General features: G+C 33.2%; 1 protein-coding gene across 1 annotated transcript in view; it reads right to left on the reverse strand.

Annotated features, from left to right (window-relative positions):
- Nucleotides 1-3,850, reverse strand: part of PPP1R3A (protein phosphatase 1 regulatory subunit 3A) — a 42,753-nt gene extending 38,903 nt beyond the window's left edge. The window contains exon 1 of the mRNA XM_053553943.1: nucleotides 3,010-3,850. Within this exon, the coding sequence (XP_053409918.1) occupies nucleotides 3,010-3,788 (779 nt within the window). The 5' untranslated portion in view covers nucleotides 3,789-3,850. The remainder of the gene's footprint in view (nucleotides 1-3,009) is intronic.
- Between the last annotated feature and the right edge of the window lie 24,124 nt (nucleotides 3,851-27,974).

Raw genomic sequence — 27,974 nt, forward strand, 5'->3', positions numbered from 1 at the left:
ATATTTTATTCTTCTGTCCAAAGTGAATAGACTATCAAACATCAAAAAAAAAAAAAAAGAAAAGAAAAGAAAAAGAAAGAAAGAAAGAAAGAAAGGAAGAAAGAAAGAAAGAAAAAGAAAACCCACACCAATGTGGGAGATTTGCAAACTCTAACCAAAGAAAAATCTCCATAGAAAAAACATAACACCTGGGTGGGTGATTGACATATCAGAAATCCTACGTAAATGTGTTCCCACAGTTCATTCTATACTTATTAGCACGGGATTATTGACACTTTCAGAAAATGTTACCTCAGGGACACTGATAGCAAATTAACTTGGTCTTAAGAGGAATTAAAGTTAGATGTTACTCTGTATACAAGGACTGCCTAATTTCATTTTCATTCTGATTTATTTTGCAGACTGTTACTAATCTAGTTGCATGTACCAAGCAAAAATATATATAAATTTCTCTTTTGTTTTCATCTTCTGAAAGAAATAGCCTCCAAATTAAGCTACACAAGAAGTGTAAAAATGCCCAAAAAGACCCATTTAGAGTCAATAACTATTTGGAGGGAAGAAGATATTTTAGAAGCTGAAATTTTTTGATCAAACAAACATTAGTTCATTTTTATTTTAGCCCAGTATATATTTTGTAAAATAACACTAATAAGGTGTGCTATTTTTCTCTAACCAAATTCTTTACAATAAAATCCAACTGCAATATTCATTTAGAAATTTGATAATGCTCTCTTGTGTGAGTTTTAGGAATATTTGAAACCCCATTGCATATAAATTATATCATGGAAAAGCTGTATAAATATTCTATTATGGCACATGCAGCTCTAAGGATCTGTCAGGATTTCCTTTATACACTCCATTTTGAGTGGTATATAAATCAGATGTAAAAATTCATGTTGGACTGAAACTCAGCACAAAAAGCCTTCTCCAGAGGCAAATGCTTTTTTTTCACAATGTGGTTTGAATTATGTTGGTCATTTTTAAGTTATAGAAGTGCAGAAAATGTATTTGTGGTTTCGAAGGAGAGAGATTTTTTCCATTTTTATAACTCATTAGGAAACTTTACAGGCCTTTAGACCATTTTGTGGTTTAGTTCTTTTCAGGTTTTTCCCCAAAGCAATATTAAAACTTGAATAGTGTCCGCTATGAATCCAATGATTACTGTTCTGAATACAAATGTGTGTGTGGATATATATAGTCATATACATCTTCAACTAGGAAAGGTTCCAAAAATATCAGGACTGAGGTAGATGATTATGCTTATCAGTTATCCAGTCTTTGTCGTGGTATCAAGTCAAGTTTGTTCTATCAAAGTAATCTCCTATCAAAACCATAGTTTAGCATGTATTGGTCGTAATGTTAATGTTGCATCTTTAACTTGGGAAAAATCCACTGAGTTCAATACAGCTTCTTTAATAACGAGCTGCAGCTTTCCTAGATTCTGTTTGGTGTAACATATACAGTAGGTTGTAGCAGGGTTAGTGGATATTTACTGACAATTATCTTGCTGGAAAAGTATTTAAGATGTATATATTTACATATATTTTAGTTTCCTAAATAATGTTAAACTTATTTTGTCTGTGTAGCTAGTATGTTACTCAGTATTTTCATAGGCATCTAAATTGTTATTTCATAATATTTAGAGATTATGATGTTGCCTTTCTTAATAGCACCAGTTAAAATCTGATAATTTTTCATTTGGACTAAAAAAGTTGGCATAATTCACAAACTTGATTCAGCCAGTCTTTAAGACAATTTCAAAAGAAAATTAAAAGTATTTTATGTTAGAATTGTTTTCACCTGTACTACATTCAGTTTGTGAATGCATTGGAACAAAGCATTTAGGAGTTAATACTTATGCCTTTATACATTAAAGCATAAAGAGATTAAAAAATTTACTGATTTCATACCTTTATTCTAATTATATTACACTTAGAGAATTAGAATCAGGGTGTCTTGATTCCTAATGCAGCTCCCTTTCCCTCATATCACACTGTTTCTGGTGCAGTTACTAAATTATTTGGTTTTAGGGACAGTTAGAATTAAGAACTCAGAGGACCATCAGACACTTGCCTGTGGCTGGTGAAGCAATGTGGACCTCCCCATGGGGACTCTGAGGCACAGAGGGGGTCTAACTTCTCCTGAATGTTTAATTTCCATGCCACTGCTAACCTAGTGTCATAGAAATTAGTCAACTCTGCACTATAGAGAAAGCTGAATGCCAGTTTTCTTTATTTTTCACATTAACAGGAGAGCAGGGTTACTAATGAGAGGTCCCATCCCAATTCTCTAATCTATATAAATGAATATCCTTATTTATATTTGGGTCATTTTTTTTTACTCTACTCTATTTACTTACTGAAGTATACTAATTTGTATGCCATAATGTTACATTTTGCTATAATTATGAAATTTTATGTGCAATTTGTGTATTTCTCCTATTCTTATCTTCCTATTAGTTTATCATTAAAGTCATATCTCTTAGGATTTACCTTAACATGCACACATACCACTTCAAACATCCTTCTGTGACTCAGTCATTAAAACGTTTGTTGCAGCTTTTTGGAAAAGTCTATAAATTTCTGAGCACTAAGTATGTATCGAAATACAGTTTTATGTTTATCAAAAATGTTTCAAGGTAGAGCATAGACATTTTTAAAAACACCGAAAATAGATACACTTTCAAAGTCAAAATAGTTTTTGTATGTGAAAAATCTAGATTTCATGATTAAACATAAGTCATTTATAACTTATTAGGCAAGTAATATATACATTTACTATACATATGGCACTAGCCCTCTTAAATCTATTCCATTGTACCCATACTTTTTTTTTCACATTTGAAAAGATAGTGCAATGTTATTATTTGAATAGCAAGGACCTTGTTATAGCTTGGCATCATAGTTTTTTTACATAGCTTTCATATAAAATGACTACGCATTCCCTACATGAAATGACATTTTTAAATTGAAGGTTATGAGTAGTAAAGAATGTTAAATACAGCCTTACCTTGATTTTACTTTTAAGCAGCCTTTTATTTGTCTGTTTGGAACTTCTTCCCGTGGTTTTGCAGGCTCTGGCTCTCGTTCTTTCTTTTGACAAACCAATGCATAATTTGTGCCATTATTGTTTGACCAAAATGTACCAACCGAAGTTTCATAACGTATACAAAATTCAACTTTACTGCCATCTTTTTGATAAGGAGGAACCAATGAAATCTTAAAAGAGAACTGGTCAGTTTCACCATCACACGAATTAGGAACATATTCTGCTAAAATATCATAATGTGTCTGCCAGTCATCTAAGGACATTCTCACATACACTAACTTCTCAAAAGAAACATTCAAAACTCGAATAATACCCTTCATACTCGTAGACCCAGGAAGACATTCAGCAGACTCCAGGATTGCTTTCTTTACTTGAAGATGTTGCATAAGATCCTCTTTTGAAGAAGGTAAGTCAAACAATGGAGATAAAACATATTCTTCAGTGTCCCTCCTGAAGTCAAAATGAGTTGAAACAGTTGGCAATTCCCAGCAATCAAACTCTTTAACAGACACAAGATCGAATCCAAAGGTGTCAGCAAATGAAACTCGCCTGGTACCTGAAGCTGGTATGTCCAGGTACATGTCTTCAGAAGAATCAGAACCTCGTCTGCTTGGTTGAGGGGAGAAACCAGGCCTGAAACTAACTTTAACTTCTTCATCTTCACAAAGAGAACCAGATAAATTAGGAACTTCTAAAAAATTATCTTTGCTAATCTGACTCGGTACTTCAGAAGGCTCCATTGGGCTCTCTGATATCAAATAGGGGAGAACTGTACAATAGTAGAGGCTGATATTTGAGATACTGAGGCTTAAAATCAGTATAATGTTACTGTTGACATTGCAGAAAGGAGTCAGATCTATAAATAGGCCCGATGGCGTGTAAACTATGCGAGCCTGCCTCCAAAGGCCTTTCATTTGATAGCATCTGTGCTATCCTAGCCAGTATGTTTCAGATTTAACGCTCAGGTTTGAAAGTTGCATCTATTTATGAATTGAGTTTTAAAGCAGCATTTTAAAAACAGATTTATGCTGCATTAAAAATTCTATAACATTAGGATAAAATGTTATTTTAGTAGTTGACATTAAAAATTAAAACAGGGTATTTTAAAACATCAGGAATGTAGTATCACAATACTGAATATGTAATCTTCAGTAAATCAACCCCTGAAGAAGGGAAGTACAGACATAAGAGTTTAAGAATATTTACCGAGCCAGAGAGATCCAGAGCCTGCTACGAAGGATAGCTACCATTTCCCAGGATTTATAAATATAAAACGTTTACTAGAAAGGAAGGGTTAAATAGAGATACTGAAAGTTCTGAGGAAGGAAATATCATTTCAATGGAGAAAGTATCATTTGAAATAAACCAAGAAGATTAGGTAGAATTGCCATAAGTACCGTTGGTGGGGGGTATTTTCCAGGTGGAATAAACAGCCTGAGTCAAGAGGTAGGACAAAGAATAAAGGAAACCCATTATTTTAAATATTAGTAAATTAAAAAAAAAATTCTGGAAAAATACTGACAAGTCCTGTAAAATTAACTCAAAGTATAAGTGGGCAAAGGTAAGCCTGGCCCAGGAGTAAAATATTTATGCAGAATAAAATGTTCATCTTTTGCAAATTACCACTTTATGCTCGCCAAACAGAAGTTTATTCCATGACATCTTAGTATTTGATGTGAGTCCTAAATTGTAAACAGTCTGTTTATCCTCTCATACGTTGTTTTGATAACATAAAATGCACATTGGGGATGACAATTTGATAAAAACCTATAAAAATTGTTAAGCGCACACAAGATTTGATTCAGAAGTGCCCCAGCTAGAAATTTTCCCTATCAGTGTGGAAAAGTACAGAAAAGTAGCACTGTATGTGCTGATATGGAAAGATAAACAAGATAAATGGTTAAGTGAGAAGAAGAAAATGTACACAGATATATGCATAGAAAATTCCTGAAAAGATATGAAGAAAATAGTAGCAGTGCTCACCTCTAACCACAAAGGTTAAAGATATGTTGGGGAAAGGAGCTCTTACTTACTTCACCCAGTAGCCATGTATAGACATGAAAATGTTTTTGTTTTTTTCCAAAATATCTGTAAGTTAAATTAAATTGACAAAATACTTTGTATTAACTTTTTTCTTAAAAAGAGCCCAATGGCATAATTTCTTCAAATGATAACTTTATAAATATAACTTTTTGAACAGTGTGAATTGCATAAAGTAGTGAATATAGAAATTATTTTTATAAAATTTGAATTTTTATAAAAATAATTTTTATAAAAAAATTTTATAAAATAATTTTTATAAAAAAATTTTATAAAATTTTTATAAAAAGAATAAAATAAGGAATGAAATAAGGAGAATAAGGAAATGAAATTATTAAGGCTTTATCTCATCTACATAGCTATAATGAATGGTGACTACATGGATTGTCTACGAATGGCCTATGGCCATGGAAATGGCCATCCCTTGCAAACCTGACCATGATCAGCCATATTTTAAGGTACCTAAAATATATGGTTATGTGGTCAAGTAAATTATTTAAAAAATACTTTGTAAAATTAATGAAGTAATCCATATAGCCATATAAATAATAGAATAATGAAAACTTATGAAATAAAAATGTCCTAACATTTTTTTAACTCTCCAGTGGTTAACTATGAGCAGAGGAATGTAGATGAAGGTCTTTTGGTCTTTATCCTGGTTCTGCTGCTTACCAGTTAGGTGACCTTCAGAATGCTCCTCAAATTTTCAGATCTTCAATATCTTTCATTTTAAAAATGCGATGTTAAAAATTAAATAAGATGCTTATTAAATGTCTAGGACAAAACTCATAGTAAATGGGAATAATTTTTATTTTTCCACGTGTTTGTGACAGACTGATTTCTATCATACAGCAGATCAACAGAAGACAGATAATGGCGAATCCATATATATATAAAACATTAAGGGATTATTTGCAATTTGTTTTTCATTGTGTCTTTTTCAAAAGCCATAGTATGTAACATTTAGCTTTATGAGACATAACATAGCTCTACATTAGAAAATGGTCCTGTTATTTGATCTAAACCAGTGGTTCTCAACCTGTGGGTCGCAACTCACAGGAACTGTGTTGAAGGGTTGCGGCCTTAGGAAGGTTGAGAACCACTGATCTAAACATTCCCCTTTTTACTGTGTCTCTCTACACAGAGAACTACTCTCTTGATTTGTAGTAAACACTCCTTTTGTTTTGTAGTTTATAACCTTCACATAATTGTAGACAGTTGGCATGCCCTCCCTTGTTCGCCACTTAGCTAAAGCAGAGTGATTTCATCTTTTTTAATCTCTTCACACTTCAATCCTCCAGTGTTTTTATCATTTTTTTTCCTCCTTTATGAACTCCTTCCAGCTTGCCTGTTTTATTCTGTTAACGAGCTACCCTCAGATGAACGCAATATTATGGGTCAGGTGTCTCTGGTGCATGAAAAGAAACATCAGTAGCCTCAGCCTTGTGACTTAGTGTTTGTTTTCAGTTACAATTTGCTTTTCCATTCTTTGTTTCCACATCCTAGATCAGACCAACATTTTATTTTCTCATATCCATTACTACTTCAATTTCCACCCAACTTTTGCCACACTTTCCCTCACCTGCTTAAATTGGAGCTTTTTTACAAACCAAAGCTCAAATCTGCCCACTTTCCACATTTTGTTTTTGTTATTAATCAAAGATTCTCAAAGGTATCTTTGACAAGAAAGTTTCAGTCAGGATCCCAGTACAAAGATAATAGATAGTGTGTTTTAATAACAATCCCAGGAAGCTTTATTTACAAGGGTCTATTTAAAAAATGTAAATGTAGAAAAGCCACAAGAACTAGGGTGACAAAGTGGAGCCAGTCACATCAGAGCTGTTACCACCCCTTAAGTGTTAAGGGAAAACACCAATTAACAGAATTTGACAGAAAGAGTGCCATGAAGAGTTTACCAGTTGGAGACCTGGTCAAGGGACACGGCCAGTTGAAGATGACCTTGGTGGGAGTGATCCAGGAACATAAATTACTGAATTCATTCTTTTCCTTTCCTGTCATATCTTACCAGGGTACCCATTAGGAAGGAGACTAATACATTCAGGCCAGTCTCCTGGAGCAGAGATCAGGGTAAAAAATGGTGGAAAGTGGATAAGGAGGAAGAATCAGAGAATATTAGAGATTAAACATGTGCCCATGGATATGTACATTTATAATGTATATGTAACATACATGCAAGTGAAAATACATATGCACATTCATATTTTTATACAATTCCATTCCCATGCCAACTGAGTTTCTATTACTTGATCTTTTAGCTTCAAGCAAAAAAAAAGTTCAAATTTCTAAGGTCTATAAGATCTGATCCAGTGGAAATTACAACTGACTGACATTGAGTTTATCCACAAATTGCTAGGAAAGAAATGCTCTTTTTGGAGATAAATTATAACTTGCATTTGTTTCCTTTGTAGGTCTCTGACTGCAACCTAAGCTCAGGAAACATTTTATCAAAAGAGAATCTGGAACAGTGGTTCTTACCCAGAGATAGATATCAGAATCACCAGGAGAGATATTCAAACTACACCAGCTCAGATGCGCTATCAGATTTACTGAGCAAGAGTTTCTAGGATGACAATGTTTCACAAGTGATTCTGGTATATAGGTCTGGTTAAGATGTATGACCTGCTGGTCTGTGAGCCAGAGGCAAGGACTTATGTTCTAGTTATAAAAATTTTAACTGTTATCCCTCAAGTGCAGCTATTGTCCCTTTTTAGATATGGTGGCTGTAAAAGGCTTACCAAAAATGACATAGAATTAGGTAGAGTTACAGAGTAGCAGAACTTTAAAGGCATTTAGCAACCAGCTAGGCTAGAAACTTCATTTTCATATAAGAAAACATAAATCCAGAAGCACTATTTTGTAACAGAGAGCTGACTTGAACGCAGCTCTATCTGAATTTCAGTCCAGTATGCTCCGTGCATATACCAGGTATATGCCAACTTCCAGTTTTAGAATTTATAATTAACAAATTAATCATTTGTTGGAAATAGTCATTAAAATTAATTCGTTCTAGATTTAGTTTATTTTTTTTAAATCAATTAACTTTTTTGAACTTTCTTCTTCTCCATTTGATGAAAGATCTCCAGGGGTGTCCAGATAATTTTTGTTTGTGACAAGGTCTCTCAACCTTATCCAACCTCTGCCCCCTTTGATAAATATAATATCCTACACTATTCTCTCTCTCCCTCAGAGACTCTGCTGTATTTCTAGTTGGGAATTACTGACTTAAGCTATACAATGAATTATGTAATCTCTTTAGAACTGATATTCATATTTAGGATTTTAAAAGACTATTACTGAAAGAATAGTACTTCCAACATAGTATGAGACAGAGATTTGTTTGTCAGATGGCATCAAAGAAAAAATATCCCTTGAAAATGTTCACATCTACCAATGGGGCATGCACAGAGAAGTCAGGAGAGAATGGAAGCTTTATCATAGAAATATTTAAAGAGGTGTGTCATTTATTCCTAAGAGAGGTGAATGATTCATTTTAGACAATTGATCATATTAACAGAAGAGTTTTGCCACCAAAGGCAGTCTCCAGATTCTTTAGCTTAATTTGTAAGAGAAAAACTAGTATAGTACTCAAGCACCAAGTGCTTGTTTTATATGTATTATATAATGTTTTAAACTCCTTTGACCAAAATAAATGCATATAAAGTAGAGTCAAGGATATCTAAAGTTCTTAGGTGCTTAGCAAGCATCACGATGACCCCTTTATTTTACACATAAGGAATTGAAATCTAGTTGATCAACTAGATTCTACCTTGAGCTGTGTGCAATTCCAGCATTAACCCTAGAAGACTAAGGTATTACAAAAGTAAAGACAGGTTTCATCTGATAATATCATAGCAAATTGTTAATAGAAACATAAAATATATGCTGATAGTATATACATGTTGATACTAAAATGTATAGCTAAACACACTGGATTCGGAGTCAGCAGGCCTAAATTTTACAGTCATGCTTATCATTAATAAATGGTATGAGATTGGATATTATTTAACTTCTTTGTATGAATGTCTCAATATTTATTATCTAAAATGTCTTAAAAACAGTGGAATCTGTGCTACATGGACATTTTATCATGACAGTTGTCATTTATTTGCAAAGCGAATATACATTGATGGCCTACTCCACGTGAGGCACTTTGTTAGATCCTGAGATACAAAGTTAAATATGAAACACAGAATCTGTTCTCCATAGCCAAGTATCTAGTGATGAGATAGGCAACAACAGAAATTCTCCATCAGGATGGATCTTACTTCCTTACATAATAGCTTCAGTCACTGATTAGGAAATCTTGAGAATAATACTAATAAGCTCAAGTTTAAGGGGTGTACTCACATTCTTCTCTTTATCGTGTTAGATTTGGACTCTTGCTTCACACACAGAATTTTATAATCTTTGTCAGTAGCCGGGGGCCTGGCATCCTTATTTCAAAGAAGCTTGCCCTTGAAATCCTGCAAGATATTGACTCTTGTGACTAGTATTTACTATTAAAATCTTATTAGTAATGAATTAATACTTCATCTATTCTATTTATTTGTATTTATTTATTTTATTCTATTTATTATTTGTTTAATCTTAGTCTCTTGCACGAACTGTAGTGCTAGAATGCTAACCCAAATGCTCTTCTCATTTTCCACACCGCACTTTCATTCTAGGTAGAGCATCAGCCCGGAAACATGTGTAAGGATTAAACTAAAACATATCCATAAGGAGTGGTCAATAGTGACAAGCCCATTATAAAGAGTAAAAATTTGTGTATATCATTTTTGCTATTCATGCTTATAATATTGAATACTTCCATCATTAAGAGACAATACAGGTGTGGGGTTGAAGATCACAGTGTCTGGAGATGCACTGCCTAAGCTCAACTCTGCTCCTTCTATTTATTAGCTGAGTGACCTTAGGTAATCATTTACTCTTTCTATTGAATCTAAATAATCTACTTTATCTCCCCATCTGTGCAATAAAAATTATAATATGCTGTACCTCAAAGGTTTGTCACAAGCATCAAGTGGGTTAATACATGGAAAGATTTTGAAAGAATAAAAATACAAGTCAATTAAAAATATCATCGTCAAAAATTTACAAGGAAAATGATTACTTAAAATCCTATCGTCTAGTATAGCCATTGTGTATTTTCTTACATTTTTTCTTTGTGAAAAGGTAGTTTTCTAATGGTTCCATTAGAACAAAACCATTGCATCCTTCTAAATCTCATAGTATGTAAATGATGGAAAGGATGGGATGAATGGATGGATGGATCAATGAATCAATAAGTAGATCAATGAATGGACAGGTGGGTGGATGACTGGATGGATAGCAGGCAGAATGGATGAATTTAACATAACACCTAATCTTCTTACTATTCTATCAATACTATCTTTTATTGTTATTTATATACTTCAATATATTAAAAATCAGTGCTCATAATACATATATAAGATCCTCAAGTAGCTTTGAAATTACCATTAAAAGGCTCCTCATGTGTGCTGTATGTGGCCATTCTCCATCTGCCATCCTATTTGTTAAACTGGACATTCTATTCTTCATTTAGACCAAATATTTTTCATACTAAACAGAGCAAATATCGATACATGATGTTGGTGACAATGTATTTTATGTACGTCCAAATAAGAGCAGAAAAAAGAATCGCTTTAGGTGTTTCAGATTTGTTTTGTACTACTCTTATTTTAGAGGCATATACTACATATTTCCTTTGGACTATCTGAATTAGTCCAAAGAAAAATAATTCAGATTATTAGAAGACTTTTACCTTCTTCACTCTGGACTAGTCCTTTCTTATTATGAGTGAATTTAATAAATGGTCTAAGATAGGATGAAACAACATAGAACAGGAAATAAAAAATGTGAAAAATTAAGAGTTTCTGGGGGTTTTATTATGATATCCCAAATAAATTGGCATACACAAAATTACATTCTTTCCAGTCTGTTGAGAGGGTAGTATTATAAGATAGATGACTTACTTTTTTATGGATATTCTGTACTTTGGGATACTTAATATAGATAAAAATTCAGCAGTAACTATAGATTTCTCCAAAAGTTCGAAGATTATGCTGTGCTTTATGCAGGACTTGGCACAGTTTTGAGTGATAATGAGTGCTTTATGTCTCTGCAACAATTTAAAGAATCAACGGGATTTATCATGCAAGGCCAGATGCCTAATAGTGTTTAATATGGTAACAAACTCAGAATCACTGCTATTGCTGTTTCATAGTTGTCAAAATTTTATATCATATTAGTTTACTACGTGAGGCATTTATAATTTAAAACATATGGACTTTGCAGGGTTTGTAAATGGAAAACAAAGGGTCCAAAATTATCTGAAGTTACATGTTAAATTTGTGCATATGTACATTATACTGTGTAGAGTATACAAAATTTTCATCTCAGGTTCCTGACCTAAAATCTGAAGAACCTACTAATAATAGTTATTATTATTATTGATATTTACAAGTTAGTATTTAATTATCAGTAGGATTTGGTCCTATGAATTAAAATTAAAATACATTCCAGTCTGGGCGGCGCCTGTGGCTCAGTCAGTAGGGCACCGGCCCCATATACCGAGGGTGGCGGGTTCAAACCCGGCCCTGGCCAAACTGCAACCAAAAAATAGCTGGGCGTTGTGGCGGGCGCCTGTAGTCCCAGCTGCTCGGGAGGCTGAGGCAAGAGAATCGCTTAAGCCCAGGAGTTGGAGGTTGCTGTGAGCTATGTGAGGCCACGGCACTCTACCGAGGGCCATAAAGTGAGACTCTGTCTCTACAAAAAAAAAAAAAATACATTCCAGTCTGTGCCTTTTATGCACCGAAAATACTGTTCAGTCCAAACATATTCAACATTCATTATAGAAATATTTTGGCTATGTGATATTAAAAATACATAATGATGTTTATATTAATACCTATATATTATGCATATGTAATCTGAATATTTAGGTGAGAAATAAATAGAATTTGCTTAATTTTTCAAAAGGCACATCTTGGTACAGTATATATATATATATATTTGGTACAGTAATATATATATACTGTATATATATATTTAACATTATTCTATTTTTTCCTATGTCAAATTATCTTTTACCATAGAGCAGTCAACTATCTTTGAGTTATGTTGAATTTTTCTTGAGAATAGCAAACAAACAAACAAACAAACAAAAAAACTAGGCATAGTCTTTTGTTTAGTCCAGTACATGAGTCAATATTTTTAAACCACATAATAAAAAGTTGTCAAAAGTAGAAGAAGAACTTATATTTCTTCAAGTGGAATCAATTTGAAATCAATTTAAGGATGCACTTACGAGTGAACAGTATTGGGTGAATATTGTGGTATAAAGCATTTTGGAGTTTGTGCTGTGTGACATTGTAAGCTTTAAAATTATGTAATCCTACAGTTGAAAGCTTCTGGGAAGTCCTTTTGTCCAACCTTCACCCTTAAAAGACTCTTCTTTAAGAAGAGTGCTGCTATCTTTATGTTAGACACATGCAATTCACTGCTGCATAATACAGCACATTTCATTTTTTTAAAAATTTAACAAAATGGATTTTTTTTTTTTATCATAAGGACACTTGTACTAGACTGTTTATTGCAGCTCAATTTACAATCGCCAAAATGTGGAAACAGCCTAAATGCCCACCAACCCAGGAATGGATTAACAAGCTGTGGTATATGTATACCATGGAATACTATTCAGCCATTAAAAAAAATGGAGACTTTACATCTTTCGTATTAACCTGGATGGACGTGGAAGACATTATTCTTAGTAAAGCATCACAAAAATGGAGAAGCATGAATCCTATGTACTCAATCTTGATATGAGGACAATTAATGACAATTAAGGTTATGGGGGGGAAGCAGAAAGAGGGATGGAGGGAGGAGGGTGGGGCCTTAGTGTGTGTCACACTTTATGGGGGCAAGACATGATTGCAAGAGGGACTTTACCTAACAATTGCAATCAGTGTAACTGGCTTATTGTACCCTCAATGAATCCCCAACAATAAAAAAAAAAAAAAAAAGAAACATTATGCTGATGAGATAAGCTAATAAAAAAGTACCATCTGTTAAAAAAAAAAAAAAAATTTAACAAAATATTATTTTATGCCATATTACAATCTACATTCATTTTGTGTTTTATTTTTGTGTTTTAGAAGCAACATTTGATATCCTCATAAGAGCTTATGATTTTTTCATTAAATCATAGCTGTGTACATTAATGCAATTATGGGGTACAATGTGCTGGTTTTATATACAATTTGAAATACTTCCATCAAACTGGTTAACATAGCCTTCACTGCATTTTCTTGGTTATTGTGTTAAGACATTTATATTCTACCCTTAGTAGATTTAACTTGTACCCTTCTAAAATGCACCATAGGTGTGATCCCTCCAATTACTTTCCCTCTACCCATCCTCCCACTTCCCTTCTCCTCCCTTTCCTCTTTCCCCTTCTTCGTGGGCTATAGTTGGGTTATAGGTTTCATATGGAAGTGTGGGTGTTTATAAATTGGTTTCATAGTAGGGCTGAATACATTGGATACTTTTTCTTCCATTCTTGAGATGCTTTGCTAAGAAGAATATGTTCCAGCTCCATCCATGTAAACATGCAAGAGGTAAAGTCTCCATCTTTTTTAAGGCTGCATAATATTCCATGGTGTACATATACAGGGTCGATGGGCACTTGAGCTTCTTCCATGATTTAGCAATTATGAATTGGGCTGCAATAAACACTTTGGTGCAAATATCTGTGTTATAAAGTGATTTTTGATCTTTTGGATATATACCTAGAGCTTACGATTTTAATCAGAATTTTTCTTAAGAATTTATTATGTCAACTAAAGTAAAACTTGTCACATACCATATTCATACTGAAAAGTTCGTTTCACAACTATAGAGATCAGTAAATTTTTTCCAAGGTGAATTTAAGCACTCAATCTCCACAAAATTCAAAGAATAGATAATCAACACTGTTGATATCATATTGTTTTAAAAATACATCATAGTAGACATTTTGTTTGTTTCTAGATTTGAACCACTAATGGCAGTTCTGCAATGTAGATTCTCACATACGTCATTTTGTGTACACATGTTTATGTATATCTGTTAGGTATACTCCCACACAATAAAGTGCATAACTTGTTTCATACCCTTGCAAGCTCTGGGATTGTTGATATTTTTATTTGTCACTGTAGTTGTTGTACAGTGGTATCTTATTTGTGTTTCACTTTTGAGTTTTACTGATGTCTAATAAATTTGAGCACTTTATTTTTTTGCCATTTGGATGTTTGCTTTTGTGAAGTATTATTCAATTTAGATAGGCAGGTAGATATACACAAATGGTGTTAAGAAAAAAATTGTATTGAATTTGTAATACTCAACATATACCAATAACAAAACATGAATACAAGTCATATTAGTCATGTTGAGCACCTCTTGTAATTGCAGAAGTCAAACACGACTTGACTATTACAAAGTTAATACAGTTTTCCTTTCTTAAAATAAGTATACATATTTTGGCAACCTGTGTATATGTAAATATGAGTCCTTTGTCACATACATGTGAACGTGCCTATATGTGGTTATTTCTTCCAGTATGTGAATTTCCTTTTCACTCTTGATGGTGTATTTCAATGAATATAACCCATTTTAAATGGAGTTCCTTTGCCAGTTTTTATGTAAATTGCTTGCAATTTGCCTTCCATATTAAGATCTATCGTCCATCTGGAATTAATCTGTGGGTAAGATATGAAGTAGGAGAATCAAGATGTATTTTTGTTACATAAGAATATCCAACTTACCCAGTATAATTTATTGAAAAGATCACTCCTCCCTCCCCCCCAACTGTTTTGTCACCTTTGTAGTAAAATTAGTGGCCATATGTGTGAGGATCTGTTTTCGTACTCTCTAATCTAGACAATAAATCTATTTTAGTGGAGGTTTTTGGCTAAAATCACAATTTTCATTATTGTAGTTTTATGATAAATCTTCATATCCTGCAAAGTCAGTCCCAGATTCATTCTCTTTCAAAATTTTCTTGGCCCTATGCAATTTCATTTAAATTTTAGAATCAGTTTGCTATTTTCTACAAAAAAATACTGCTAATATTTTATGCAGAATTCATTAAATACACAGAATATTTAAGAGCATTTGAGAAGAATTGACATCTTTATAAAAGTGACATTTTCAAATTATTGAGCCTTCCAAACTATAAACATTGTATAGCCCTCACTATTTTAGCTTTTAAATATTTCTCTCAATAATATTTTGCAGTTTGCCATAGAGGCACTTGCACATTTATCATCATATTTATTCCTTGGTATTTGATTTGTAATCAATAATGTCATTTTAAACATACCATTGTTTAAATTTTTCTCTTGATTTTATGTAAAAAACACATATTTACTGACCTTGAATATAGTGATCTTATTAACTTTATTTATTAATTGTAGTAGTTTATTATCATTTATTTTGTCTTTTATGTATACAATATCACGTCATTTGTGAATAATGACAGTATTTCTCAGTTTCTCCTCTTTGTATCTTTTTCTTTATCTTCTTGCTTTATGGCACTGGCAAAAGTTTAGTGTTCAATAGCAGTGTCTGTAAATAGTATCCTTTTCTAAGTCCTTACCTGGTAAAAGGATTATAATATTTTACCACTAGGTATGGCATTTAATCTGGGTATCCACATTAAAAAGTATTAAGTTAAACTCATTTCTCATCAATTACAAAATTAATTCAGAATGGAATCAAAGACTTAAATGTAAGAGCTAATTAAGACTTTAAAACTTGTAAACAGAAACATAGGCATAATTTTTCATGAGCTTGGATTCAAAAATTGTTTTTTAGATATGTCAACAAACCCATTAGTGACAAAAGAATAAAAAAGGGCTCTATGGAAATTAAAAACTTTTCTCCAAATAACCTTATCAAGAGAATGAAAAGACCACCTATTGAACAAGATAGAACGTTTACAAATAGTATCTACATATATCTGATAAGATCCCATACCTAGAATCTAATAAAACTTTTATAAAAACCAATAATAAAACAAATGGCCCAATTTAAAAATGGGCAAATGGTTTAATAGACATTTCACCAAAGAGGATTGATGAATTGTCAAGAAAAACATGAAAATATGTTCAGTGTTGTTTAGTAATTAAATATGAATCAGAACCACAATGAAATACCACTTCATACCTATTAAGATAGCTATAATAACGGACAACAGCAAGTGTTGCTAAGGCTTTGGAGAAATCAGAACTCTCATGTGTACATATGTTGCTGGTAGGAACATCAAATGGTACAGGTGCTTTAGAAAACAGTTTGGCATTTCCTCAAATGGTTACACACAAGTTACCAGGTGAGCCAGTAATTTCACTCCTAGGCATATGATCAAGAGAAATGAAAACATAAGTCCATACAAAAAGTCTTACATGAATGTTTATAGCAGCATATTCATGATATCGTTAAAGTAGGAAGATCTCAAATGTCCATCCATTGATGAGTGGATAAACAAATGTGGTATACCCATAGAATGAAATGTAATTCAGCAATATAACAGAATAAAGTACTGATACGTGTTACCACAAGGTTGGACCTTGAAGACATTATGCTAAGTAAAAGAAGTCAGACAGAAAAGGCCACCTATTGTAGAATTCCATGGAATGTCTAGAATGGGCAAATCTGTTGAAATATAAACCCCATTTGTGGCTGTCAGGGGCTCAGGAAAGGAGAGAATAGGAAGTGATTGCTAATGCTACTGGGTTTTTTTTCCAGGGCAACAGAAATCAGGTAGTGCTAATGTACATAAATGTGAAAAATAAAAAAATAAAAGAACCACTGGATGATGGACTTTAAAAGAGTAAATTTTTACTCTTTGTATGTTAATTCTACCTGAATTATAAAAAATAAAATTATCCAGTAAAATTCTCCACCTTGCACTGTTTTCTTAAGTCTACTGATCACAGTGATTTTAAAATCACATCCGATAACCATTTCTCTGTCCTTTCCATTGATAATTATTTCTGACAATTCATTAGTCTGCCATAAGCTACGACATCAAAGTGGAAAGAATAAGTAAATTTCTCTATCTTTTAAAAATTCCATTTCTCCCAGAATTTATTTTTCAGTCATTAATTTTATAACCTTAAATGTTAGATAATATTATTCTTGTCAGGTTGTTTCAACAGCTACTGACTGCATCCAGTTTTCATATTAGTTACACCACCCAGCTTTGTTACAATAAGCATTTCTAAATAGGACATAATTTTTTAAAATCTAAATTATTATTGACATTTACGTGTAATATTTCCAAATTCCTTCACCTCTTCATGTGCAAATGTCTAATGATCATATAATGATAAAATATGAGATTGGATGCCAAGGACAACTGCTTCATTGTAAAGCAATGATTACAATGAACATTTTGATGAAAAAACAATTAAATGCTTTTATCCTTTAGACGATGTGATAAGAACACCTTTAAAAAACAAAATGGAACAGATTTCTAGAGAAATGTGGAACTTCAGCTAAACCTCTTTTTTTTTTTTTTAACAGATGTAGATGGAAAAGGTCAGAGGGACCCAGAACCTTGACCCCATCACAGACACTTAGTAAGAGAACATCATTAGTCTCAGAGCCAGTACCCATTACCTACTCACCACTGTATAATAAATCCAATCAAAATCTACAGGAGGGAGAGCAGCACATTATGAAAAGACCCCACTCAAGAATATTCTACTGAGACTATGGTTCTTACTTTGCTAGCGTTGTGACCTAAGGCAAATATTTAGTTTTTCTATTTTTTGTTTTTGACAGTCTTACACTGTCACTCTAGGTAAAGTGCTGTGGCATCATATCTCAGAGCAACTGCAAACTCTTGGGCTCAAGTGATACCCTTGCCTCAGCCTCCCCAGTAGCTGGGATATAGGTGCCTGCCACACCTGGCTAGATTTTCAATTATTTTTAGAGACCAGGTCTTACTTTTACTCAAGTTGGTTTTGAATGCCTGAGCTCAGGTGATCTACTTGCCTCAGCTTCCCAGAGTGCTAGGATTACAAGGCACAAGCCACTGCACCCAGGTAAGAATTTGATTTTTCTAAAAGATGTTCATTTTCTTTGTAGACATGTAAAACAAAGGTGATAATAGTACTTCCAGGAATAATAACACATATTAAAAGTCCAAGCACACTACCTAGCACATAGCACATGTTCAGTTAGCTATGGCATGACACAGTAGAGAAATTAAAGATAAAGTAATTTAATGCTTTAAATTTGTGTAAAACATTATACTTTTTCAAATTTAGATGCCCATTTTATATTACTGCTTTGTTTTTTCCTTTTTTCTTTTTTCTTTTCTCTCTTTTCCTTCTTTCTTTCTTTCTTTTTTTTTTTGACAGAGTCTCATTTTGTCACTTGGGTAGACTGCTATGGCATCATAGCTCACAGCAACTTCAAACTCTTGGACTCAAGTGATTCTCTTTCTTCAGCCTCCCAAGTAGCTGGGACTACAGGTGCCCAACACAACACCTGGCTATTTTTAGAGACAGGGTCTTACTCTTGCATATGTTATATATCACAGGTATAGAGAAAATAATTCCACACCAGAAAAAGAGGCTGAATAGCCAAAACAATCTTAAGCAAAAAAAAAAAAAAAAAAAGAAAGAAAGAAAGAAAAGCAAAAGAAAAGAAAGAAAAAAAAAATCCGGACACATTGCATTACCAGATTTCAAACTATACTATAAGACTATAGTAACCAAAATAGCATGGTATTGGCACAAAAATAGAGACACAGACAAATGAAGCAGATCAGAGAATTCACCTATAAAATCAGCCAGATAGAGTCAACTGTTCTTCAAAAAAACAGACAACAGTATGCACTAGAAAAAGAGGAAAATTCAAGAAACGATTCTAGAAGAATTCAATAGTCACACACAGAAGAATGAAACAAGTTACATATCTCTCACCACTTATAAAAATTAAGATGGATAAAAGACTTAAATATGAGGCATGAAACCATAAGAATTATTGAAGAAAATGTTGGAAAAACTCTTCCAGATATCAGTTTAGGCAAATAATTTATGAAGAAGAACCCAATGGCAATTGCGGCAAAAAGAAAAATAAATAAATGGGACTTGAATTAAGACCTTGCACAGCTAGGGAGATAATCTACAGAGTAAATAGACAACCTACAGTATGGGAGACAATATTCTTAAGCTATATGTCCAATAAAGGGCTAATAACAAGAATCTACAGAGAACTTAGGCAAATAAGCAAGAAAAACCCAAAATAACTTCATTAAAAAGTGGCCAAAAATATGAACAGAAGCTTTTCAAGAGAAGGTAGACAAATGACCAATAAATAAATGAAAAAATGGCCAGCATCACCAGTCATCAGGGAAATGCAAATTCAAACCACAAGGAGAAATCACCTTATTGCAGTTAAAAGGGCTTTTATTAAAAATTCCAGAAACAATAGATGCTGGCATGGATGCAGAGAGAAAGAAATGCTTGTACATTGTTGGTGGGACTACAAATTAGTACAACTTGTATGGAAAACAGTATAGAGATTCCTCAAAGAAATAAAAGCAAACATAACATTTGATCCAGCAATCCTAGGACTGTCTTTTTATCCAAATGAAAAGAAGTCATTTTACTGACAAGACAACTGAATTTGAATATTAATTGTAGCACAATATACATCTGCAAAGATGTGAAATCAACCCAAGTACCCATCAATTCATGAGTGAGTTAACACCATGTAGTGTGTGCATATATTCTCAGCCATGAAGAAGGATGACTTAAAGACTTTTACAACAATTCGGATGCTCCTAGAGACCATTATCTTAGTGAAGTATTTAAAGAAAGGAAAAGCAAACACCACATGTATTCACTATTAAATTGGAACTAACCGATGAGCACACATGTCCACTGAAGGAATTAAAACTCAGTGGAAATCAAGCAAGTTCCAGTGGCAAGAGGGAGTGGGGAAAACCTACCTGATGGGTACAAAGAACACTATTTTTTTTTTTTTATTAAATCATAGCTGTGTACAATAATGCAATAGTGGGGTACAATGTGCAGGTTTTATATACAATTTGAAATATTTTCATCAAACTGGTTAACATAGCCTTCACTGCATTTTCTTAGTTACTGTGTTAAGACATTTATATTCGATATTTAGTAAATTTCACATGTATCCTTGTAAGATGCACTGTAGGTGTGGTCCCACCAATTACCCTTCCTCCATTTATTCTCCCCCCTCCACTCCCCTCCCTTGCCCCTTTCCCCATATTCTTGTACTATAATTGGTTTCATAGTAGGGCTGAGCACATTGGATACCTTTTCTTCCATTCTTGAGATACTTTGCTAAGAAGAATGTTTCAGCTCCATCCATGTAAACATGAAAGAGGTGAAGTCTCCATCTTTCTTTAAGGCGGCATAATATTCCATGGTGTACATATACCACAATTTATTAATCCATTCATGGGCCAATGGGCACTTGGGCTTCTTCCATGATTTAGCAATTATGAATTGGGCTGCAATAAACATTCTAGTACAAATATCTTTGTTATAATGTGATTTTTGGTATTCTGGATATATACCTAGTAGAGGAATTGTAGGATCAAATGGCAGGTCTATTTTTAGATCTCTAAGTGTTCTCTAAATATCTTTCCAAAAGGAACGTATTAGTTTGCATTCCCACCAGCAGTGTAGAAGTGTTCGCTTTTCTCTATATCCACACCAACATCTCTGGTTTTGGGATTTTGTGACGTTGGCTAATCTTATTAGAGTTAGATGATATCTCAAAGTAGTTTTGACCAACAGTAACAGAATTAAACAAGCAGAAGAAAGGATTTCTGACATTGAAGACAAAGCTTTTGAATGCTCCCAAACTCTCAAAGAGAAAGAGAAACAGAGAGCAAAAATGGATCATTCTTTCAGAGAGCTCTGGGATAATTCAAAGAAAACTAATATTCATCTTATAGGAATCCCTGAAGGCAACGAAGTGGCTTCACAAGGCACAGAGGCTCTTCTTCATGAGATTATGAAGGATAACTTTCAAGACATGCCAAGAGATTCTGAAATTCAGATAGCAAACAGAACCCCAATATGACTCAACTCGAATAAGACATCTCCTAGGCACATTATAATTAACTTCACCAAAGTTAAAATGAAGGAGAAAATTCTGCAAGCAGGCAGATGGAAGAAAACCATAACCTACGAGGCGAAGAATATTAGAATGACTGCAGATCTCTCTGATGAAACCTTTCAAGCCAGAAGAGGGTGGTCATCAAATTTTATTGTCCTAAAACAAAATAATTCTCAACCCAGGACCCTGTATTCAGTGAAACTGAGTTTCATTTATAATGGAGAAATTAAATACTTTAATGACATTCACATGTTGAAGAAATTTGCCATAACTAAACCAGCACTTCAGGATATTCTCAGACCTATCCTTCATAATGACCAGTGCAATCCTCCACCACAAAAGTAAACTCACTCAGAAACTTTTGATCAATTCCAACTTCCCAGTGGTGAAAGGATTAAAAATGTCCACTGGACTTTTGAAAAATATGATATCCCAAATTCTACCAGGCTTATCAATATTTACAGTTAATGTGAATGGCTTAAATTGTCCTCTAAAGAGGCACAGGTTGGCTAACTGGGTACAAAAAACACTATTTGAGTGACAGTCATGCTTACAACACTGACTAAAGCATGGCAAAGTTGATACATGTAACCAGAAAAATTTGTACCCCCATATTTTGAAGTAAATTATAAATAAATATATAAATAAAAATTAAAATGGCTAAAAAGGAAAAAGAATAACTGATAAGAAAAAATAAAATTTGATTCTACATGAAAAAATATCTTTTTTAAAAAGAGGAAAACTGTGACTAAGAAACCCCCCCAAACAAAACAAAACAAAAACAACAACAAAGAAAGCCACAATAAAACCAAGTTTAAAAAAACTAAACTAAAATTAAAAAAAAACACAAGCAAGCAAATGCATGTTAATGATTTTTTATAAAATCAATTTTAATATTTATAAATTTAAAAATTAATGTTATAAATTAAAGATTCAATTTTATAAATTGGAAAAAAAAAACTATCTGCAACAAAACTCCTAGTAAAATAATCCCCAGAAGAAAGCTAACCAAGGATATTGAAAATGAGCCTACCTTATTATTATTGTACTCTCTCTGTCCCTGGCCATAAAGTTGGATGACTCTTTGGTGAAGATGCTGAGTCTTCAAAGGAAAATTCCAGGATTTTGAATGAGGTAGTGAAGAGGATATTAACATTTAACAAAGAATTGCCACAACTTGGTGTTTAAAAAAAACACAATTTGGGATTACCTTTTCTTTCCAGACAATTCCCTTATTTATATCCTTAAATCTTGAATAAGAGGGAATTTCAGAGGCCTTTGCATTTCAGGTCCCCAGTTCCTATTTAACATTCATTCTCCAAGTTTATGATCTCAGGGCATTTAACACCAAAATGGGTTTTTTTCCCCCTGATTCATATCTATCAGTATTTACCATGTGAAAAAATCTGAGAAATATTAATGAAAGTGTTTAGAACCACACATACCATTATCTGTCAGAACAATGAATTGTCATATAGCATATACCATCTAGAAAGCTCTACTGTACAGTTATGAGAAAATGAGTTAAAATTAAATATCATGTTAATATTATAAAAACAGTTTAAATCTCATCAAACACCTGTAAGAGTTTTGGGGATTTCTAGGGCTCTGGGGACCACATTTTACAGAAGCTACTGGTCAATCTCCCTATCAGAAAGAAGCAGGGCAGGGCACTGAAAAGGCTGTACCCTGGATATGTGAGATTAATCTCCATATCTATAAAATGAGGATGATTATCATAGAGTTACAAACTGTAAACCAACAGGCAATGTATCTAACATATATTAAGGGTCTTTTGGAAAAACATGGTATATAGGAGACTACTGATAATGTTGGTCCTCTCATCACTGAAAATAATAAATAAATAAATAGCCAGAAATGATCTGTGTCCCTCATAGCTTCAAGACCACAGCCTTACCAGCAGATGTTTTTACACTGGAGCAAATTTTAATTGGAAGGTATTCTAGCAAGCCTTTAGATTTCTCTGCTTCATTTGATTGTAAAAAGCAAGGCCTAAAAGGAAACAAAGAGGATTTTCCCTCCTCTTATTACACTAGTGCTTTTATGGGTTGGGCAAACTAGCGCCTGGTCTTTCCCCTTGAACTCATTAATTGTATATTTGCTGAATAATTTTTAAAAGCTCTTTAAAGCATGCCCCTGTAGCTCTTCAGAAGGTACCCTCCTAAACATTAGAAGCGGGACCCTCCTTTTCTAGATATTCTAATTGTCTTCACACCAAACACTGGGATGGCCCATAAAATCAAACTGAGAATCAGACAGGTCTCCTGAAGGGAAGTAGCATCTGTGCTCTAAATAAGGCAAACACACAAGATTTATTATCACAACCCATGACACGAGAACATCCAAAGAAGATTCCTCAAGTTGAAAAGGAATTCCTACCACTCTGCTGCATCATCATTTTTCTGCTCATCTTTGCTTAGATGAGTCTACCTGTCTACCTGAGTAAAGAGTATCTTCTCAAAGAGCCCCTTCAACAGAATAGCTGAACGGGATATAATATACAGTATTAAGCAGACATCGTGGACGGCATCACATCCATGAAGTTTATATACACATTTATATAAGAAGCGTTATGGGATAAATCTGCATTGTGTTTTGTATAGATTTCTTTTTTATTTTTGAATCCTTGAAAATTTTAGACTTTTAAAAAAAAGAATAGGTAACAAAAACTTTAAAGAGTGGAGTATGAAGAAAAAGAGTTAAATGCATACACCAGTTGACTAACATTAGATCATGTTTGAGAAGTATAGTTTCATATAAAATATGAAAATCGGAGAGTAATGATCCATTAAATATTGATATGAGGGAATAAGAACCATTAGAGGAAATGTAATAAATATATACTGTCGCTACTTCCCCCTGGTTGTAAAGGTTTTAAATTTAGGAATGGCCTATTTCCTTTCCTGAGGAGGCTAATCAGAATTTAAATCAGAGAGAGAGGGAAGGTGCTTGACAGGTTTTCTAATCCAGAAATTCTCCAGACATGGAGAGAAAAAACTGGAAAAAAATATGTCCTAGCCTACTTGGAAGGTGACATTTTCTTCCATCCTGTAAACACTGGATATTACAATCACTTCAGGAAAGAATGAAGATTAACTGTCTTATATTATATAATTATAGTTTAAGTCTTATGATCACAGGTGAAGCAAAAATATGTGCATCTATTCATTTGCCTAGTTGAAAATTCAGAAGTGGCTTATCCATCTGTTTTCAAGGTTCAGTCACAATTATCACAGCATACATGTTCTGTGGCTCGACATAGCAAATTCCAGAAAGGAAGCCAGAATATACACTAGTTTTTCTCTGTCCCTGTGTCTAGGTGTTACTCATTCACCCTCTGCTGAAACTTGAGGAGTTTAGGGGCCAGTTAGGTGAATTTACTTTCCACACTATCCTTATGAGCTTTTGTCTAAATTATCCAGCTACACAAAAGATCAGCTTGATACTTATTGCTCACCTCTTATCTGTTCAATGGTTTGATGGAACAGCGAGGAATATCGTTAAAGACAATGAGGCATCAACTCCTTTAATTATTCTCCCTTAAGAATCTGCCATTTCAGACCATCTATTTCAGATTTGGAATCTGACATTTTAACCTTTTCTTGATTAAAGGTTTCTATCTCCATCTCCAAGAATGCTTACTTACATGTGGTTTCTCACAAATGGCTTAACCTTTCTGCATCTCAGTTTCATCAGTTATAAAATGGAGATAATTACAGTGGTTTCTATTTGCCCAGCATGTGGCAGGCATGCTCCACGCATGGACTCCCTGTAAGGTCTTCATATGAAGTTCCAAATATAGCATGAGAACAAAGACATAACTGGAAATAGATTTGGGGCTATAAGCAGGGCAGGGATCAAGGCAGAGTAAAGTTAAATGTTGGTGTTCCATTGTTGTTGTTTTTTTTTTTTTTAAACACTCTGCCTGTTGCATATTTAATTCACCTAACTTTAAAAAAAATACCACCAAACAAAAATGGAATCATGTACAATAAGCAAATAGAACTTTATGAACTTTACAACTAATATAAGTTAAAACTTTCAAAAGTTTTCATCACACTTACAAATAAGAATATTTTTCTTTTTTTAAAGAATTATAAAAAAAATTATAGAAACACAAAGTTGAGATCCAATATGATTTTAGTTTTCAAAGTTATTTTTTCTGAGGGAGACAAAAGATGTTAGATAATAATGAAGTGAATTATCTTGTGATTTTTCCAGTAAAAATAAAAGCAGCCTATACTGACAAAGATTTTGTGAATTTAATTTTGAATGGTATTTCTATTTTAATTATATAATTTTTTCATCATTAAAAATACTTTTATCCAATTTTCTGTCAATAATTTGTAAAGATTTTAGTCTATATTAAAATAATTTTGAAGACTCATTTCATATAATATAATTGCCGATTAATTCTAGTAATTGTGAATATAACCCTTGCAGTAAATTTTTATTTTCCTATATTAGAAGAACTATTAGTAGCACACTGTTTAAATGTGCTCCATAATCAGATGTTAATTCAATAGTATTGATAAACACTGAGGAACATTCTTATGATTTCAGATTTTTTGACTGGAGTATTCACAATTTATCAAGTTTACATACACATGCTTACTCCCAAACTTTTTCACATGATAAGTTTTCCTTGCTTTAGATAAAATAGCGAGGCTGAGGTAAAGCAGGAGACATTGATTATGTGTCAACAGATTATGACCTTACTTCTCTTTCAATAAGTGTCCACATAAAATATTCACACTCATTTCACATGAGGGAGGGTGAGGTAGAAAGAAATTGTTGACTAAATTATTATTGATTTCTGTATTGTTTTTAATAAGCCTAGAAAATCAAATCAGTTCCTTATAGAATTTTTGACGAGAAACAATTTGCTAGTAAATAAATCCTAGACTACGAAGTAAGCTTATTCTTTAGTTTGCTTGACAAGATAAAATTCTAATATGTTTAAGTTTCCTTCTAAATATAGTAGTACTTTTTTGACATTAGAAATTTAAATCTTATATGATTATGTGGTTTTAATGTATCTTCTAAAGACAATTGAAAGAATCTTCCATACTAGGCTATACAGTATCACCTACTTGAAGAAATAGTACTATATTCAGATTTGATTGTGAGCATTTATTTATTCTGTTTTCATTATTCTTTTTTGGTCAAGTAATCTTTTCTCCTATTTTTTCTTGCGTCAATGCTACTAGCAAGTACAGCAATGCCTTTAGGGTCTACTTGTATAAAGGCATCACTCCATGAGGAAAGTAGCTGGTTATCACTACGGATTTCTCTACAAAAATGAACGGATATTATAACCCCAAACTGACTCTCACCTTAGGGTAATACTGGCGTGTCTTCTTAACTCTAATCAAATGGGAACACTGGTTCCACTGAGATAAAGGCCTTCCTCCCTAGCATTTTCTTGAGTGTAGCTGATGTGTTCATGGATTCCTTGGTCAAATGTGGTCATGCGCTTTTTACCTGTGGTAGAGATAAGATAAATAGATTTCCATGCACACAAAAGTAAATAGAATTGATCAATTAAAAAGCTTCTGCATAGCCAAGTACACAATCAGTAGAGAAAATAGACAACCCACAGAATGGGTGAAAATATTTGCATAGTCCATAGATAAAGGTCTGATGACCAGAATCTCCAAAAATCTCAAGCAAATTAGCAAGAAACAACCAAATAACCTGATTGCAATTTGGACAAAAGATAAACAGAAAGTTTTCAAATGAAGATACACTAGTGGCCAAAACACCCATGGGAAAATCCTTAACATCTCTACCTGTTAGGGAAATGCAAATCAAAACCACAATGAGATATTGCCTAACTCCCGTGACAATGGCTCATATTAAAAAGTTTGAAAACAACAGATGCTGTCATGGATGTGGAGAGAAAGGAACTCTTATACTCTATTGGTGGGACTGCAAACTAATGCAACCTCTACAGAAAATTCCACAAAGATACCTCAAAGAGCATAAAGTAGACCCACTATTTTGATCTAGTAATCCTGCTGCTGGGTATATGCCCTTAGGGAAAAAAAGGTCATTCTATGAAAAAGGACACTTACATTGGAATGTTTATAGCAGCACAATTCATAATCAGGAAGACATGGAAACAACACAAGTGCCCACCAATACATGATAGAGTAATGAAATGCTATATATGCCAACTGTCGAGCACTACTCAGTCGCACACACACACACACAAAAATGGCAAACAAGTATTTTTTTTGTGACAATGTGTATGGAACTGGAAACCATTCTTCTAAGCAAACACATGTACTCAATACCAAATTAGAACAAATTGATCAACACTTAAGGGCACACATGGTAGTAAATCTCAATGAAAATCAAGATCAAAGGAGAGGTTGGTCAAATTCACACCTGTTAGGTAAAATGCACACTAACATGGTGAAGAGCTCCGTTATAACCCTAACTCAGTCTGTACAAAAACAAAGTATGTAAACAAAACATGTGTACCCCTTGATATTCTGAAATACAAATACATAAATAAATAATAAAAATAAATACCATAATTAACATTGTCCAACTTTAAAAAGAATAAACTTGTTTACTTAGAAGCAAAGGTCTATAACTTCTTTTAAAAACATTACATAATAACAGTATCAAATAATTTAAACTAAAAGAAGAATAAA

The sequence above is a fragment of the Nycticebus coucang genome, chromosome 11, assembly GCF_027406575.1.
Source record: "Nycticebus coucang isolate mNycCou1 chromosome 11, mNycCou1.pri, whole genome shotgun sequence".
In the NCBI taxonomy this organism is placed as follows: domain Eukaryota; kingdom Metazoa; phylum Chordata; class Mammalia; order Primates; family Lorisidae; genus Nycticebus; species Nycticebus coucang.